Consider the following 17889-nt stretch of genomic DNA (forward strand, 5'->3'; position numbering starts at 1 on the left):
ATATAGTTGTGTACATTTTCTTCACAATTACTTTTATATTCATCTCTTGGGGTTGTCTCTTTCTCTCCTAGAAAAGTACCTTTACAAGCAGTTTGAATCTAGTTAGTTCATGTGGGTGGGTAACAACACCTGATTGCTTCAGCAAATATTGTGTTTCAGGTTGGCACCACTCTCCCTAGAGGCTGAAGTGGAGCAAGAACACCTTGGAATAGGACAGAAAGTACTTCTCTTTGCATCTACCAGGCTTTGCTATATGATGCAGAGAGAGTGCGGGTTATAGCTTTCTATCTCCAGGTGAACTGGAGTGGTGCGTGTGTCTGGAAGGATGGTGAAGAAATAGATTGTGTGTGGCCTTTGGTGTGAAAAGTGGAGAAAAGCCTTTGGTGTGAAAAGTGGAGAAAAGAGCTCTCCTAATTTCCATTTTCAGCAAGCTGAGAAAACCTAGAGCTTTAGCATTAAGCTCTGTGGACCTGCTTCCATTATTTCTGCACAGCACTGAACTCTCTTATTGTACCTAATGCTAAAAGAACTCGGGTTCTCCAAGATAATTAAGCTTTGTTATAGGGTTTTTTCCTCTTCTTTTAGTGAAAAGAAGAATTTGGTGCCTTTGAAAGCTCTTGGCCAGCAGTCCTGCAGGCTGCAAGACCTTTCCCAGTCTGTAAGGCCAAGTTTCTTTCCCAGGAGAGATAGCTGAGCTGGGGCAGTGACTTTCTTCCATTTCAAGCTGTGAAATGACAGCTCATCTCTAGCAATGCCAGCATGATGTTGGAGTGGTTTTACAAGATGTGTATTAGTGATGTAGTGAGGGGGAGCCAGGGATAGAACTTATCGCCTCTACTCCACCCAACTAAAAGCCTGAAGACACCCTAGACTTGCCATAGGTGGCTTTCCCCACCTTGTGAGTGATTGATACCATTCCTTGATGCCCAGCTCCTACCCTGTCCCTGCCTCTCCTTTTGAGATTCACATCCACGCTGCTGGTGCACATGCTTCGACTGGAGACGAGCTAAAGCCATAGCCCCTGGTCATTTTAACTAGCTATTGGTAGAGTTGAACCAGAGACTCCAGGGTAGTAGTGGAAGTTCAAGAGTCTTCTTAGTAAGGTTCCTAGCCATTCAGATAGTTTAGAGTATGTTTACTTTCTAAATAAAAATAGGATGAGACTTCAATCCTTTTATTTTCCTGTGCTGTAGCTCTTTGAATTTCAAACAAGCTAGAGGAGAGTGCTTTGTACTTGCTGATGACATTTTAAAACACTGAACACTGAAACAGCAAAGTTGTTTATTTTCTTAATCAGCTGAAGTTAGAAGTCTATTTTTCTCTGCACTCAGTTCAGTTTTACATCCCTGCAGTTCCACTGACTTTACTGCATTATTTTTTATCTTCAGCAAAAAACCCGGACACCATAATTTAGCCTCTTCTTTACTTCCAAGCATAGATTGGGTTTGCCTTAGTTCCTATTATTCAGGTATATGGGAATACATTTCTGCTTTATCCAGTAATTTAGTTTGGATGAAGCAAGATTTTCACAAGTTCTTGTATTACAAAGAGACCGGTGGTGGCCAAAATGGAGTGCATTATACAATTCTTAGTGTAGAACTTATGTATATATGTGTAAGAATCTATCTGATAAGAAGTAACGAAATTTTTTTTTTCAGTATTTCATAGCTGTGTTTCCAGTGCTACAGAATGGTTACAAAAATGATTGACTTTGTCATATAATATCAGAGGGCAAAAAAACCCAACCTCTAAGAGACGTGGTTGCAAAAGAAGGGTTTATGCATTTATGGGATGATACACTCTCTCCGCTCTAGTAAGATGTCAACATTAGAATGTAAATCCAGTTAGCTGATTGAAAACTTACACTATGTGATAGAAAGTGCTTGGTTTTGCTGATCAGTTACTCCAGTGAGTGAATATTGCAGAGGATTCTTCTTGCCCGGTGAAGCATACTTCAGGCTTGGGATCTTATGTTAGAGCTGCTGCTCATGTGAAGTCTTATAAAAGCCAGTAGTAGCTCAGTGCTTTCCAACTGGTTCAGGTACAACTGTGATGTTCAGAAGGGAGGGCAGGAGGTGTTTGCAATATTGATCTTGGGCTAAAGCTTTTGTGTAGAAAAGACACTCTAACATTTGTCACTGGACTGCAAACAAGTCCTTAAGGGAACATACACTGGATCAGCGCACAACCTATGCCTCTTCCAGTCCCTACTAGTGGCTTCTAGGGACTACACTTGGGTGGGCAGTGCCTCCTGCAGAAAAAGACTACCTCTGTCTTACGCTGCTTCTAGCTTCTCTCATCACAAGGAAACTTTTAGTTTGGTTGGTTTTGTAGCATGGAGAAACCTGTATGAGTCAGGGTCAGGAGTGGCAGAGTACTTAATACTGCAGTGGATGTGTCTGACTTCTAGTTTGGTCTGCAAGGGTTCTGCTTAGGGGAAGGCTCCTTTTCCCTCTTTGCTGCCCTTCCAGAAACTCAGTGAAACAAAAATACTAAATCCTCTTTTTTTTTTTTAAATCTGCTAACACGAAGGTCTCTCTGAGCAGGTCATGCTACTTCTCTTCTGAAGAACATACTGGGCTCAAAGTCAGCAGGCTTGCAACTCCTGTTGTCATTTACACATGTGCAAGGGACTGTGATCTGACAGTGTTTCACCCCTGTTGTGCCCAAGAGTAAGTGATTATGTGAGGTTCAAAGCAGCAGGGAACTTGATCTGAGGCTGTTTTGTCCAAGTAGGATTCTTGTAACTGATTGTTTTCTTTTGTCCCCTTTGGCTTAATCTGTTGGAAAAAAAGCCCACCAGTTCACAAAAAATAGAATAATAGAAAACACTCAGAAAAGCCTGCAGATAAAAATAATTGACATTAAAAGAGCTGAGATAAGAAGCATGAAAGGAAGACATCCTCCTATTATAGCTATGTTATCTGATCTTTTCCCTGAGAAGCTGGCCGTTTAATTTCCTGCTCCCTATTGCTCTGAACTGTGTGTAAATCATGTGAAAAAGGAAGCATTCTCCTAAATAGTTCTTCAAGTCTGACACTAGAAAACACATCTCATTCAAGTGAACTTTCATCTTCCTCATCCATAACGCATACAGGGTAAAAATTTATTTTTAAAATTTAACTTGTCTTTATTTGGAGATGGACCCTTCCTCATATATCCATAGATGTAACGAAATGCATTCTTGTTCATAGGTATGTGAAAGAAACTTTAGTTTCCAAGAATACGATTGTACACTTTTTGCACTAGTGTGCAGAACTGGAAAGACAGTAGGCATTGATTGAGATTGCAATAATGTACAACAGTTGAAGCATGTACTCAGCTTGAGGTCCAGGGTTTAAAACACATGCTGACAGATCATCTTTGGCTATAGTGCTTTTTTGAATTCAGACCTAACCGCATTATAACTTGACTGTACGCCATCGGATAGTGAAGATGCTGATCTTCTCTCAGTGAAAAGTTAAAGTGCAAAATGAGTTTATTTAGCCTAATGATAGTTATCTATGGGCTTTGGTCCTGCATGGCCCAGAGGAGAAGAACAAAAGCCCATGCATTCCTAATAGATTGTAGTATAAGACTATTTCAGATACAGTACAGTGGAGAGTTAAATAGACTATATTGGAAAACAATGTGGTCCAGTGGTCCCTGTGCTGGACTGAACTCAGAAGTTGTGATATTGTTCCTGGTGTTGCCATTGATTTCTATTTGCAACTGATTTCCTGCCCATGATTTATCTCTCTTGTCTATTTAGACTGCTGAAGGAGTTGTCTCTTCTCTATATGTCTTGGAGACCCAGCGTATTAAGCTTAGTGTCAAAAAAATAATTAATGGCATTAAAAGAAACAACAGCTGTTCTTAGGTAGATGCTGGTCGATTTAACAGAATACTTATCCTGACTTGCTTACCATTTGGTGGTGATTAAAAGAGTTAAAGGATGTATGTTTTTTTTAACTGTTGTAATGAGCTTGAGAATCTACAATGTGAAACATGAAGTTAAAAAATTAACCATGCTTTCTTTTTCTTCTGAAATCTCTGTGACCACAGGTATTGCAGCTGGGCTCTGAAATCCTCCCACAGTACAAACAAGAGGCACCAAAGACTCCGCCGCATATAATTTTGCATTATTGTGTTTTCAAGACCACCTGGGACTGGATCATTTTGATTTTAACCTTCTACACTGCTATTTTGGTCCCTTACAATGTCTCCTTTAAAACCAAACAGAACAATGTGGCATGGCTAGTAGTTGACAGCATTGTAGATGTAATTTTTTTGGTAGATATTGTGCTTAATTTCCATACCACCTTTGTGGGACCAGCAGGAGAGGTGATCTCTGACCCAAAGCTGATTCGCATGAATTACTTGAAGACCTGGTTTGTGATAGATCTGCTTTCATGCTTGCCGTATGATGTCATCAATGCATTTGAGAACGTTGATGAGGTCAGTATACTACTTACACTTCCACTCCTTAATTTTTACTTAATGGTTGGGGGGTGTGAGGGAGGGAGGGAGGGAAGAAAGAAATGCATGACTTTAAATATATTGTATTAGCATACATATGTCTCTAGTAGCTGCCCTCACTGCACATAGAAGTTTGCTTTTGAGTACTAGCCAGAAGGATCCATCTTTAACTCCACTGGGAGAGGCTGAGTTTTTTTGGTGGCAGAAATTTACGGTTTTTTCTGTCATTCTTCATCCTCAGAGTTCAGGAGGAAAGGCAGAAGCAGACAGCAGAACCTCTGTACTGCATTGAGGAAAACTGCTCCATCTGACTTACCATGAGTAGCTTGAACTGGTGCGTCAAGATAGTTTCTTGGGGAAGGGTTCTCTTGCTTTCACTGTTGACAGAACAGGTTATGTCCACTGATAAAAATTCTTCACATGAGCAATTGGAAAGTATAAGACAATTTTATCAGCTGCTTCTAACACAATAAAGCAAGTGGCAGGCAGTGATTCACTGAATCTCAGAATACCAGAAAATTTGTACCTGATGATCTATGTGGCATTGTTTGGCAGCAGTTGTTGTAGAGGAAGATGAAGCAATTGAAGGTGCTGTTTTGGTAATTCTATAATTAGAAGAAAGGATAGCAAGAAATCTGAATATCTCTCCTTAATGCTTGCTTATTTCTTTGGGAACTGGTTACAAGCCAGCAAAATAAATTAACGTTCAAACGCTTAAAGCCACAATACCACCCTGTTTTAACTGCCAATTCTTGTACTGGATCAGGTTGCCAAGAAAATATTCCTAAAATAAATGTATTAAGGTTCCATGCCTAAATAGTTGAGAGAGTTAATGAATTGTTAATAAAATCTTAAAGAGGATTCCAGCTGTCCACTTTTTAATTACATATTGTAAAATCTGAACCATCAACTAATTATAAGTATTTATCTGTGACATATGCTAGACCTGTAAAATACATTAACATTTCATCAGTGCTTAGTATTTAATTTTTAGCCTGTAAAACCTCACTTTTCTGAGTTCCTTTAAAACATGCCCATGTTATAAAGGAATACCTAGCTATTAAAAGAAAACAATTCCAAGTGAAATATCTGCATAAAAACATAAAACTGCTTTACTTCTGTAAAAATATACTACCCAGGTTTTTATGAAATTTAAGATATTTAAAGTATTTTTCTCAATGACTTTGAGGACAAGTAGGCAAACTATTGGATGCAGTGGAAAAAAACATAATGCTGTTTGATACTTAATTCCCTAGAGAGGTTTTCATTTTATATAGAGCTACAGACTGAAATAACACAAATGAGATGAAGCAAAATAGCCGTGTGAGACCTGTCCTTATATATTTGTTTGTCATAAAAAGGACCCAGGCTGCAGATTACAGTGTGAGACTTTCACATATTACTTTGTTGTGGCACTGCTAAAGCAATGGAAGGAATGGCCATCTGTCTGTTTCTGACATTTAGACTGAAACAGTTCACAAAAAAAAAGACAAGAGATGAAAATAAAAGGAAGGAGGCTTTTCTCACCCACTGCAGATAGTAGCAACCTGCTGATGATTTTGCTGAAGGAACGTTTCATAAGTGTAGACTGGTGATGTGACCTACAGAGCATCCCTGAGGAAAATGTCTGTACTAGTGACTTTGACAACTCTTGTGCTGAGCACAGGGATTCTCAGGCTCATGGCAGCAGTTCTGTAGAGAAATTCTTGTTGTGTGAGTTTGAATTTATCCGAGTTCACTGTCTCAGCGTTGCCTTGTAACAATGAGGAGCCAATTGGTACTTGACTTTTCCTACAGCTCTGCAACAATCTCCTTATTCAGTATAACGGTGTTAGTTTTAGTTATTCCAGCTATTGTGCCCAAGGAAAAAAAACATTTTTCTTGATGTGATCCTTTCAAGGCTGTTCATCTCTTATTTCCTCTAGTGGGTTCTGACATGTAGCTGGTATAAATCATTGCAGGATCATTAAAGCAGAGTTTCCATTGGTGTAAATTGCTGTACTTCTATTAAGGGCTCATAGACTAGTTTATAGGACCTGAGGGGCTTTGCCAGCAATGCCAGCAGAACAATATAGTGCACATCAGATGAGGATCTAGGACAGTATATGCTGATTGCTGTTTCATTAACTGGCTGTGGAGAGAAAGATAACCTTTTATTAAAGAAGGACCACACCCCCTCACAGACACCTCACCCACATTTAAGGAGTCTTGAAAGTAGAAAGACTTTGCCTTACATCTTCTTCACTGTTGTGTAGAGCATTCCCTTGTGTGTCAACTTCTGTATCTTTCAAACTTGCTGGTTTAAGTACTACTTGTCTCTTGCCCTGGATTACAGAGCATGTTACTTCACTGTTGAATTAAGTCAGCTTTGAGGCTGCATTGCTCAAGTTCTAAGTAGCCAAATGGAATTGTTATCTGTGTGTCACTTTGATTTTGCTAATGGGAATTCTCCTGGAGCCGTGAGACTGAAGTTAGTAGGTGTCCGTGGCTGCTGCAGGAATTTTTGTTAGTCCTAATGTAAATACTCTTAAAAAAAATTGCTGGAGATCAAATGGTACCCAAAGTCAACAATGGTGATAGAATGAGATGAAGAATATGAATTGCTATTTTCCTGACTTGGTGTTTTCCATATATGATTTTAAACAGGAGAAAATAGATTTTGGGCTTTGTTGAAGTCCCTGTAGTGATGGGAGACTGGGACAAGTGGAAGCTCACTGTTTTTTTTCTGCCTGTTATCATTCTCTGTTAAAAGAAACGTCACAGAAGACACTGAGGATGCTATGGAGGAACTAAATTGACAAGTCAATTTGTTTTTAAGAATGCCGTAATTGCCACGATGGAGATGATGAATTGATTTGCAAGGGCCATAGGACCTGGAGCTGAAGAAGCAAAAAGCTGTGTATATAGGGTGTTGAAGCTCATTTGCCTTTGGGTAATTTTGGGACTGTCCCATCACTTAGCTCTTGATAGATTGACAGTGAAATAATTTTTGTCTTCTTTAAGGTGATTCACTGTATAAGATTAACTGCAACATAAGAAACTAGAGTTGATCACGATTTTTCACAAGCGGATATAAATTAAAAAACTGATGTTGGATTTTTTTCCATTTGGAAATAACTTTTCGTTTTGCAATTTAGTTCATGATTTCATTATACTTTATAATGGGAAATATTGTCTTGAAACAAAATTGAGTGTGAATTCTTTGTTTTTCAGGCTGTTTTAGAATTTTTAGGATTTGTTGCAGTTTGGAATGTTAGTATATTTTCAATTCACATTTTTTAATATAATTGAAATTCCAGTTTCCTCTATGCACCGAGAATATTTTTATCCACAAAAATACTTTGAATTCATTAACTATTAATCAATACAACTATTAATAACTGCAATTAATACAAGAGGCCCTTAAGTATGAATTGCCACATCCTTCAGAGGAAAGAAAAAACATTAACATCTTTGTTCAAGGCCATAGAATTAAATACGACAATGTAAGGAGCTTCTGAGCTCAAGCACTGCACTCAGAGAATCATAGAATCGTAGAATCACCAGGTTGGAAAAGACCCACCAGATCATCGGGTCCAACCATTCCCACCAATTTCTAAACCATGTCCCTCAGTACCTCATCCACCTGCACCGTAAACACCTCCAGGGAAGGCGAGTCAACCACCTCCCTGGGCAGACGGTTCCATTGCCTAATGACCCTTTCAGTGAAGAATTTTTTCCTTATGTCGAGCCTGAACCTCCCCTGGCGGACCTTGAGGCCATTCCCTCTTGTCCTGTCCCCTGTCACCTGGGAGAAGAGGGCAGCTCCCTCTGTATAGTATCTCATATTCAGACATGAACGGAGTTCAACAAATGAAGGAATGAATAGCTGTAGAACTTCCATTGTTACTCAAATGAAAGTTAAGTTATAAATGTTTCTCCTGGCTTTTGTATACAGCTGGCTAATTATACAGTTAAATACAAATTACTTTCTTTACCTGCTATAGAACTTCAAGAATAGAAAAAATTCCACTGATTGATGAATTAACTGAATACTTGACTTAGACTTTCGACTGGTAAGACAATACGTCATGCTGTAATATAGTTTGAGTAAGAAAAGAAAATTCATCTAACATTTACACAGTCCTTTAAACATGTGGTATTAGTGTCTTTTGCATTTGAATGATGACAATAAAATTTGACAGTAATCCTTTACAGTAATTAGTCTTATTCCTCACTTAAGGAAATACCACCTACTTTGGGGTATAATGTTATCTTTTTGTGTTCAAACATCAATCAGTAGATTTAACAAAAAACAGGCTTAAAGAAAATACCACAATTATTGTAAGAATAGTGCAATTTCAACGTGCCATTGTAATTCAAAATCTTAAGCATATTTTTACGGAGTCAGCTTGAGCAATTTTATACTGTGGTTTTCAGCCATAATACCATAAGGTATGAATTATATAGGAAAAAAATGACTTATTACATGTGACACTTGTAAAATCTCATGGTAGGAGTGGAATCCAGTCGTGTCACCACCATATAAATCTCTGAAATGGGGAGTCTGTAACAGTAACTGCTATCTGCATTTGAAGGGAATGCTCTGTTCAGTTGTTGGCTGATGCCAATTGAGAACTGCATATCATTCTTCTTAGATGTGGAAGAAAGGGAAAAAAATGCATAGTAAAAGATCATAAGGAAGAATGTTTTCAATATAAACAATCTAGTGTTCACTTAGGTGGATGAATAAGAGAGAAGCTAGCATGTAGGCAAAGAAGATACCCAGTTTTGAAAGAACAAAATTTATTATGATAAAAAAGTCCCAGAAAAAAGTCACAGTATAGAAGTTATAGAAATAAATTAAGCTATTTAGTGCCAAATGAGCATGGTGTAGCTGGAAAGTAAGCAATGAGTTGTGACAGAGAAAAAAATGAAAGTGTTGCTGGTCAGATTGTTGGCAACCCTCTCGGGCAGTACTGTTGCAGTAGATTAGATTAAATTAAACCTTACTACTGGAATAATCTCTCATGATAATGCAAATCAGCTATCTAGGAATTACTGAAGTAGCTACACTGAAAAGCATGCAGCTTCCCTAGGCTTGTTTATGCCTATTTTTTCTTAATCAAATACAGGGTTCTTCAACTTCCCTCCGTAAAAACCCAACGTCCATGCTACTAATGAAGTGCCTTTTTTATGCTACCCTCTGAAGGGACAGGCTGTCTTTTCCCCATAAATCCTCTTCTTTTCCAAATTGTGTTGATGTTGTATATAGGTGCTGCAGAGCTCTTATGCCATTTAACCCATTCAAAGTTAAATTCTCTTCTCTGCTGTAAGACTATTTAAGGTGTTCATACACCTTGGTGGCTCAGAGACATCTACACTGCTGACAGATAGCCCCTTCCAAAAGGGAATACCAGAGAAAGATGCTTTGCTGTGTCCCTGCCTGGCATCTACTCCATAGGTTCTGTTGTGGCTGTTAAGATGCCAGTTAACTCCCCTTCTGGGCTACTAGTGTTCAGATTAGACTTTTTGTTAAATCACAGATAAGTAAGGGATGTTACTGGGTTTCAGAACTACTTCTTCATAGCTTTGAAAAGCATGACATGATTTATCATGAGAGAATAGTAGTCTACATAATCCATTCAATCTGTGTAAGATCAGAAGAATTAAAACACTGAATTACATTTTCAGTGATAATATACGGTGATAGCCTTTGTCCAAGAAGGAGGGCTAATTGAATATATTAGAATCTGAATTATTTCAAAAAGCTGCTGTTAGAGTGATGCTTACATTGCATATAAAGGGAAGCATGTTTCAGAGACAGGGATCTGTTACTCTATTCTTTTTCCCCCATTCAGCATATTTGTATTGATCTGAGGCAAAAAGTCAGATGAGACGGCAAATGGTATTTATTTGAGTAGCTAAATGGTTGCTTTATAGTCTATTTCATAGGATGGATTAGATTAGAATTGGAAAGATGGAGTGGTAGTAGATGCTAGTAACGCTAAGTCTTAATTGAGTGTTCTTCCTCTTTGAGATAAGTAAAAAGCTTCTGGAGCTTCTTCCAATCAGAAACATTGGGAAGCAGGTTGCTGTCTGTCAGGGGTAAATTTTTATTTGATATTGTGGAGAGTGGTATTTCTTTAGACTTTCGTATGTGTTATCTTTATCCTTGTTCTTCCTCTTAAAGTAAAAAAAAACCAAACAAGTGTACATGTGCAAGGCAACCACAGACATAGTTTTATAAGTGAAAAGTCAGCCTTTCCATCTCTTCTCCCACCCTGTGATCTTATGCATGGATTAGTGCTGTTTCTCCCCCAATTCTAACCAAGCTCACAGATATCTGACAAAAATAAGCTTTGTGAGTCTAGAGATCTGCTTTCCTCTATGCTGGGAACCATAGCAGTAACCAGAGAGTTTAAGTATTGATTTTGACCTGTACACATAATGTTATCTAATCTGTTGGTTGCTAAATAGGCAATCTGTAGGAAAACTCATGAAATGATAGAATCATAGAATAGTTTGGGTTGAAAGGGACCCTTAAAGATCAGCTAGTCCAACCCCCCCCTGCAGTGAGCAGGGACATCTTCAACTAGATCAAGTTGCTCAGAGCCCCATCCAACCTGACCTTGAATGTTTCTAGGGATGGGTTATCCACCACATCTCTAAGCAACCTTTTCCAGTGTTTCACCACCTTCACTGTAAAAAATTTCTTCCTTACATCTAGTTTAAATCTACCCTTTTTTAGTTTAAAATCATTACCCCCTGCCTTATTGCAACAGACCCTGCTAAAAATTTTTCCCCATCTTTCTTCTAAGCCCCTTTTAAGTACCGAAAGGCCATGATAAGGTCTTTCTGGAGCCTTCTCTTCTCCAGGCTGAACAACTCCAACACTCTCAGCCTTTTTTCATAGGAGAAGTGTTCCATGCCTCTGTTCATTTTTGTAGTCCTGTCTTGGACTCACTCCAACAGGTCCATGATTTTCCTGGAGTGAAGCTCCAAAGCTGGATGCAGTACCCCATTTAGCGTTTCATCAAAGCAGAGTACAGGGGCAGAATTGCCTCCCTCAACCTGCTGGCCACGCTTCTTTTGGTGCAGCCTGGCATATGATTTGCCTTCTGGGCTGCAAGTACACACTGTCAGCTCATGTCCAACTCTATGTCTACCAGTACCCTGAAGTCCTTCTCAACAGAGTTGCTTTCAATCCCTTCATCTCTCAGTCTGTCTTGTTACTGGGGCCTGTCCCAACCCAGGTGCAGGACCTTGCACTTGGCCTTGTTGAACCTCATGAGGTATATATGGGCCCACTTCTCAAGCTTTTCCAGGTCCTTCAGTGCCAACCACACCACTCAGCTGGGTGTTGTCTGCAGACTTGCCGAGGGTGCACTCAATGCCATTGTCCATGTCATTGATGAAGATATTAAACAGTACGGATCCCAGTATGGACCCCTGAAGGACACCACTTGCCACCACTTGTCTCCATGGGGACATTGAGCCATTGACTGTTACCCTCTCAATGCATCCATCCAACCAATCCATCATTCAAAGAGTCCACCCATAAAATCCATATCTCTTCAATTTAGAGAGAATGACATCGTTGGGGTCTGTGTAAAAGTCCTTACAGAAGTCCAGACAGACAACATCTGTAGCTGTTCCCTTGTCCACTGATGTAGTCACTCCATCCTAGAAGGCCCCTAGGTTGGTCAGGCCAGACTTGCTGTTGGTGAAGCCATGCTGGCTGTCTTGAATCACCTCCCTGTTCTTTATGTGCCTTAGTATAGCTGCTAGGGGGATCTGTTCCACGATCTTTGCAGGCACCAGGGACTTCACCTTATTGCCATGACTTTTCAGATGTCATGGAGAGTGTCTTGGTGACTATATCAAGCAATTCCCTCCTATCTTTGGGTTGCATCTTCCCAGGTCCCATAGACCTACAGCTATAACCTGTCCTTTCATCCTCACGGAGGTCGTTGTGATTCTGGAGGTGGGCCTTTCTGACTCTGGCAACACCTCTGGTGTAGATGTACCTTCATCCACTTCATCTACTGACTGGTCTTGCACCTCCAGAGCATCATACCTATTGTACAGAGGCACCTGGGAAGGTGAGGCGGGTAAGGAGGGGGTTTGCCTGCTGCCCAGAGTGTGGACTTGCCTCCATTCACTCTTCTCCTTTGCATTACTCCCTTCACTTGGCAGAGGGAAGACACGGGATTCCCTTGATATTGGGGATTTTGTTTGGTGGCTGTTTTTGTTTCTGTCATATTCTCAGACCTAATTGAGAACATCAGAAGATGCAAGTAGGACAAACGAAAAGTCCTAATAATGACCTGACACAGCTGCTGTGTTACTGCCAGGCTGTGGCACAGCTGACTTCAGTATTAAATGTCCAGGAAGAAGACAGTGTTTTCCACGGCTCTTGCCTCACTTATGCTAGTGATAAATTTGGTTAATTGCCTTCCTTTTTTTTTTGGATAAATAATTAATTTATTTCTATGTTCTGTTTCATTCCCATTCTTTCAAAGGTTGTCTTTTAGTCTCCTGTATCTGCCTTTAATTGAGATGAAGCCTGAACTTTAGCAGTTCCATATGAGAGGAGAGTGCTGGAAAACTTAGAATGGATTTGTGCCAATACTGAATATTTTTGGTTTTCTTAAAAACAGATCGTAAATAGAAAGTAAATTATAATTCCTTTGAGCCTAGAAAAAAAAAATCTTAATTCTTAGGTTAAGTGCATTTTTTTTCTGTGCACATGGAAGATAAGTAATGGCCTAAAGTGTGAATACTATCATGGAAATTGAATCTATTACTAAAGTGCTAGTGCTACTACAGCCGTAGGAGGTGGGATGAAAGTTGCATTTTAGCTCGTTTCTAAAGTTGTTCATCCTACATCTTGTTTGGAAGGGAAAATGAATTATTTCTTTTGGGGTTTTTCTGACTATAATTAATTTTTATTGCTGTTCTTTAAACAATTTTTTTTTCTAGGTGGAATTTTAGTATTTGATTAATTGAGTTGAATTTAATTTTGCAAGGCAGATGAACAACAGAAACTGTTTTATTTGTACATCATCTAGCACTGTAGTGTCCACATTTACTGTTTTTGAGGGCCATAATGACACAAGTAACTGATAATTACTCTGCTTACAGCCCTTATGTTTTCCTATCACTTCACTAAGTACTTCTTCACAGTGTCTTTTCTCTATCTCTTTCTATGGGCATGGAAGTAATGGCACAAATCGTAGGTTTTCTGATGCAAAGCTACAGCCAAAACATGGACATGAGGTTCAACAAGGCCAAGCACAAGGTCATACACCTGAGGCGGGGCAATCCTTGGTTTTAATACAGGCTGGGGGGATGACGTTATTGAGAGCAGCCCTGTGGAGAAGGACTTGGGGGTGCTGGTTGATGAGAAGCTTGACATGAGCCAGCAATGTGCGCATGCAGCCCAGGCCAACTGTATCCTGGGCTGTCTTGCCAGCAGGTCAATAGAGGTGATCCTCCCCCTCTATTCCGCTCTTCTGAGACCCCACCTGGAGTACTGTGTCCAGGTGGAATCCCCAAAATAAGAAGGATATGGAACTGTGGAACTGGTCCAGAGTGGTGCCGCAAAGATGGTCAGAAGACTGGAACACCTCTGTGATGAGGAGAGGCTGAGAGAGATCTTATGGCAGCCTTCCAGTTCTTAGAGGGGACTTCAAAGAATGCTGAGGAGGAACTTTTTACATGGGCATGTATTGATAGGATGAAGGGGTATGGTTTTAAACTGGAAGGGCGATGATTTACATTAGACATTAGGAAGAAATTCTTCATGATAAGGGTGGTGAGGCACTGGCACAGGTTGCCCAGGGGAGTTGTGGATGCCCCATCCCCAGAGGTGTTCAAGGCCAGGATGGATGGGGCCATGGGCAGCCTGATCTAGTGGGATGTGTCCCTGCCCATGGCAGGGAATTGGAACTGTGGATGATCTCTAAGGTCGTTTCCAAACCAACCCATTCTATGATTCTGTGGAGATCCTGGATCCTATGTTAGGAAAAAAGGTTATTTACATGGCGGAGATACCAGTGTGAGACAAGGGGTGCATTGACACTAGGTAATGTCTTGCAGAAAACAAGGAGATACTAAAGAAAATCTGCATGAATGTACACAGTATCGAGTATGTAAGTCTAATTAATGACAAATTATACGTGGAGATTTACTTTTAGCAGTATTTCATGGACAAACTCAAAAAGTTTTACCTTCTCTTTGAAGGTAAAATGTGTGTCCTGCTTTCCTTTATGGCTGAGACTAGTCTGTTTTTCTTCTGTATTTGAGGTGCAGTTTCACTCTGCAAAGATGCATAGGAGGACAGGAAAGGGAAGTGGTTGTATTTCTTGTTCTAAGGACTTTTGACATCCAGGGTTGCTCAGTTAGTGAATAAAGAATTATTTATTCTGGCTCAGTGCTTTGAGCTTGCTCTTAGGTTTGGAGGGGACTCACTACAGCTTCTTCCATTTTTATGCGTCGGCCATCACTGGCAATGAAATTAAACCTGCCAACATATTAAATCTTTATCAACAACTGTATGCAGGTATCAGCAGTAGATTCTTTATTTAGTGTTATTCAGTTACTTGAAACTATTTGTAATATATGTTTGTGCGAAATTCAGCATTTTCAGCCATATTTGACTAAGTGCTGCTAGCGAGTGCTCTATTTGTTTAAGCAAGCGCTGCAGAAGGGGTCTCTGTAACAAAACACAGTAAAACTCTGGCCATAGAAAAGATTTCTTAGCTTCTGCATACCCCCAGGGAAACATTTCTGTTGGATGGAGTACTGATAGTTAAAAGCATGTCTGAGTGAATCAGGTGCAGGTAGAACTTTGTGGGATATTATTTAATCTTTTTCTTTCCCTGACTGTCACACAGACTTTCCTTAGGTTGATTGTTCATAGCAGAGCATCTGAGGTGCCAGTTTGGGACCTATAGCACAATTTCTAGCTCTTTATGAGCTGAGGTTTCATCTATTTTGTTTGGGCAAATGAACCTCTGGGTGTCTCTTAATTTGCCTCTCAAAGGTTATAGGAGTAGCAGAGCTAAGAGAGTGGGACATGCATCAAGAGGAGTAAATTGAGTTCAGGCTCCTTGGTGTGACATCGTGGAGCCATCTTTATGACAAAAGCGAAACAATAATCTGTACTGAAAAGAGCATTTGGATGGACAGTAATCTAAAAGTACAGTTCTATTTTGGAAAGTGGTAGTCTAAAAATGTCAATTTTGAATCCAGCAGATCTATTCCTGTGAGTATTAAAATGTTACTTGCTAAATTTAGTGACAAAAAGTACTGTTTTAAAGTATAGGAGAATGATCTGATTTTTTTCTACTGTATTATCCGTGAAACAGTCTATTCAGTTTCCATTGTTCATACCCATTTGAAATTCTGTCACTTAGAAATTTTTAAGAGAGTTTTATGAATAATTATTTCCCTGGGCATTTCTTCCTCTGGATATTGATCCACTTAGAACAGACAAATTCTTTCCTCTAGGGAAATCAAATAGAAAGTACTGTTAATGCTGAAATAAAAATAAATTGTTCTTTTTTTCAACTTTTAGAATCTTATTGGCAATGTAGTCAGGTGAAATATTGTTACTAATTTGAATATTAAATGCATCCTTTCAAAGCAACCAAGTCAAGTAATCAAGTGCTTGTTGTATTATATAAAAAGCCTAAATCTCTATCTCTGGTCAGAACTTGGTAGGATGACTTTCCCTCAAATGTTGCAGTTCTATCACATTTTAAATATATACACAAGATTTCTTCTTCTGAATTTCATAAGGGAAATTAGGATAAGAGTACTCTGAAAGCAAAGTAGTTTGCCTTAAATGTTTTAAATTTAATTTCAGATATTTTATTTTGTATTCCCATTTTTCATATCCAGTTTTTTAAATTCGCCTTCTGTGATTTCCACCGTCTGCCAAATATTTCTAATATTTGACTATTTTTTTTTTCCTGTTAAGAATTAAGCAAATGCCAAACATTTAAGTCCTTCCTGAATCACTACTAGTTTTGTCTTTGGTAGGAGTTTTACTGACAAACAGCATTTATATTTTTTAAATCCTAGTGATGAGTTTTAAGAGCAGGTTTTGCACCACTAATTTTAAGGAAAAATAAAACTGGTTTTTAGAATGTTAAGATGGAAAAATTTCCTGCCCTTGCTGGAGACTTGTAAGCACTGTGTGATTAAAAAGCTTGGCTTTGAGACTAAAGCTAAAAGCAGGCCATCACTGGAGACCTCTCATAATGTAAACCATTATTGGTTTCCTGTTAAAGTTTGTAAAGAGGAACGAGAGAAATGGGCATGGGTCCTGAGGAAAATGGATAGAAAGCTGTGTTGCCTCATCAGAAGGTGGATATTTAGAATGTAGAGACTAAACATGCTTGTCACTGTGGGACTTGCATATCCAATTCTAAAATAAGGTTTCATGTTACAGGTTTTTTTGTGTTTCCCCCTTTGCTTTTCCTCTGTGTACTGAGTGTCCAGCAGTACCTGTTTTCCCTCCCCGGGAAGTGAAAGCCTAATGCCTTCTGTGTTGTAGTCTCTGAATTGACATCAAGGCTTACCTTCATTGTTTACAAAACAAAGCCAGATATGGAATGAACAGGAAATGGAAATTAACTTTTACTTATGAAGGAATTTTTGTGTCCATGGCTTGAGAAGTTTGACACAGATAATCATGAAGAAAATAGATCACTTTTTCACTTCTAGATCTATGCAAATATCTCTGATTTAAAGGAATGATGCTTACTTATCTTTTTGTTCTTCCTTTCTACTCCCCTCCCCCCTGGCTGTGTTTGATCTTGTCCGAATACTTAATAGAATTGATAGTGCGTTCCCAGGTAACAAATCACATCTGTCTCTGAAAATGAGTCAATGTAATCATGACAAATTCATGAAATAAAGGGGAAATACATTGCTGCAGTCCTGGGGAATGAGTCAATATGCTTTATGTAATTATTTAATAAAGCATCTCTTCTAGTACATTGAACCAGCCTAAGATACCGAAGCAGTTGTATTTATGCAGGAATAAACAAACTTCCAGTAAAGGCTGGTGACCAGAAGTATGCAATTATGCATTTCCAGAAATACCCATTAAACCAGTCTGCTTAAATTTTAATCAGACTTCAATGTATGAAACAGTCTTGATAAGACAGAGTAGAAAAAGAAAAAAAGGAAGAAAGTATTTTTATGAAAGGCTATTCAGATCTTCTTGTGCCCCAAATGATTTTCATTTTTTTTTATTTAACTTCTTGTGCATGGAATTGCAAATCTATCTAAAAGTTGACATTACATAATCCTGCATGCTGGCGTAATTCTGTTTTACGGGAGCCATGTAAGTATCAGTGCAGAAACAATACCTTGATAACAAAGCTGTCATAAAAAGAACTTGATGTGGGGGTTAGACAGCAAGGTAGTTGAAAT

The 17889-nt window shown here is 39.1% G+C and overlaps 1 protein-coding gene across 2 annotated transcripts in view; it reads left to right on the forward strand.

Moving 5' to 3' along the window:
- Positions 1 to 17889, forward strand: part of KCNH1 (potassium voltage-gated channel subfamily H member 1) — a 192464-nt gene that overhangs the window by 41213 nt on the left and 133362 nt on the right. For both annotated transcript variants that reach the window (XM_069852852.1, XM_069852851.1), the window contains exon 6: positions 4045 to 4437. In XM_069852852.1, the coding sequence (XP_069708953.1) occupies positions 4045 to 4437 (393 nt within the window). The remainder of the gene's footprint in view (positions 1 to 4044; positions 4438 to 17889) is intronic.

The sequence above is a fragment of the Phaenicophaeus curvirostris genome, chromosome 2 (assembly GCF_032191515.1).
Source record: "Phaenicophaeus curvirostris isolate KB17595 chromosome 2, BPBGC_Pcur_1.0, whole genome shotgun sequence".
NCBI classification, from domain to species: domain Eukaryota; kingdom Metazoa; phylum Chordata; class Aves; order Cuculiformes; family Cuculidae; genus Phaenicophaeus; species Phaenicophaeus curvirostris.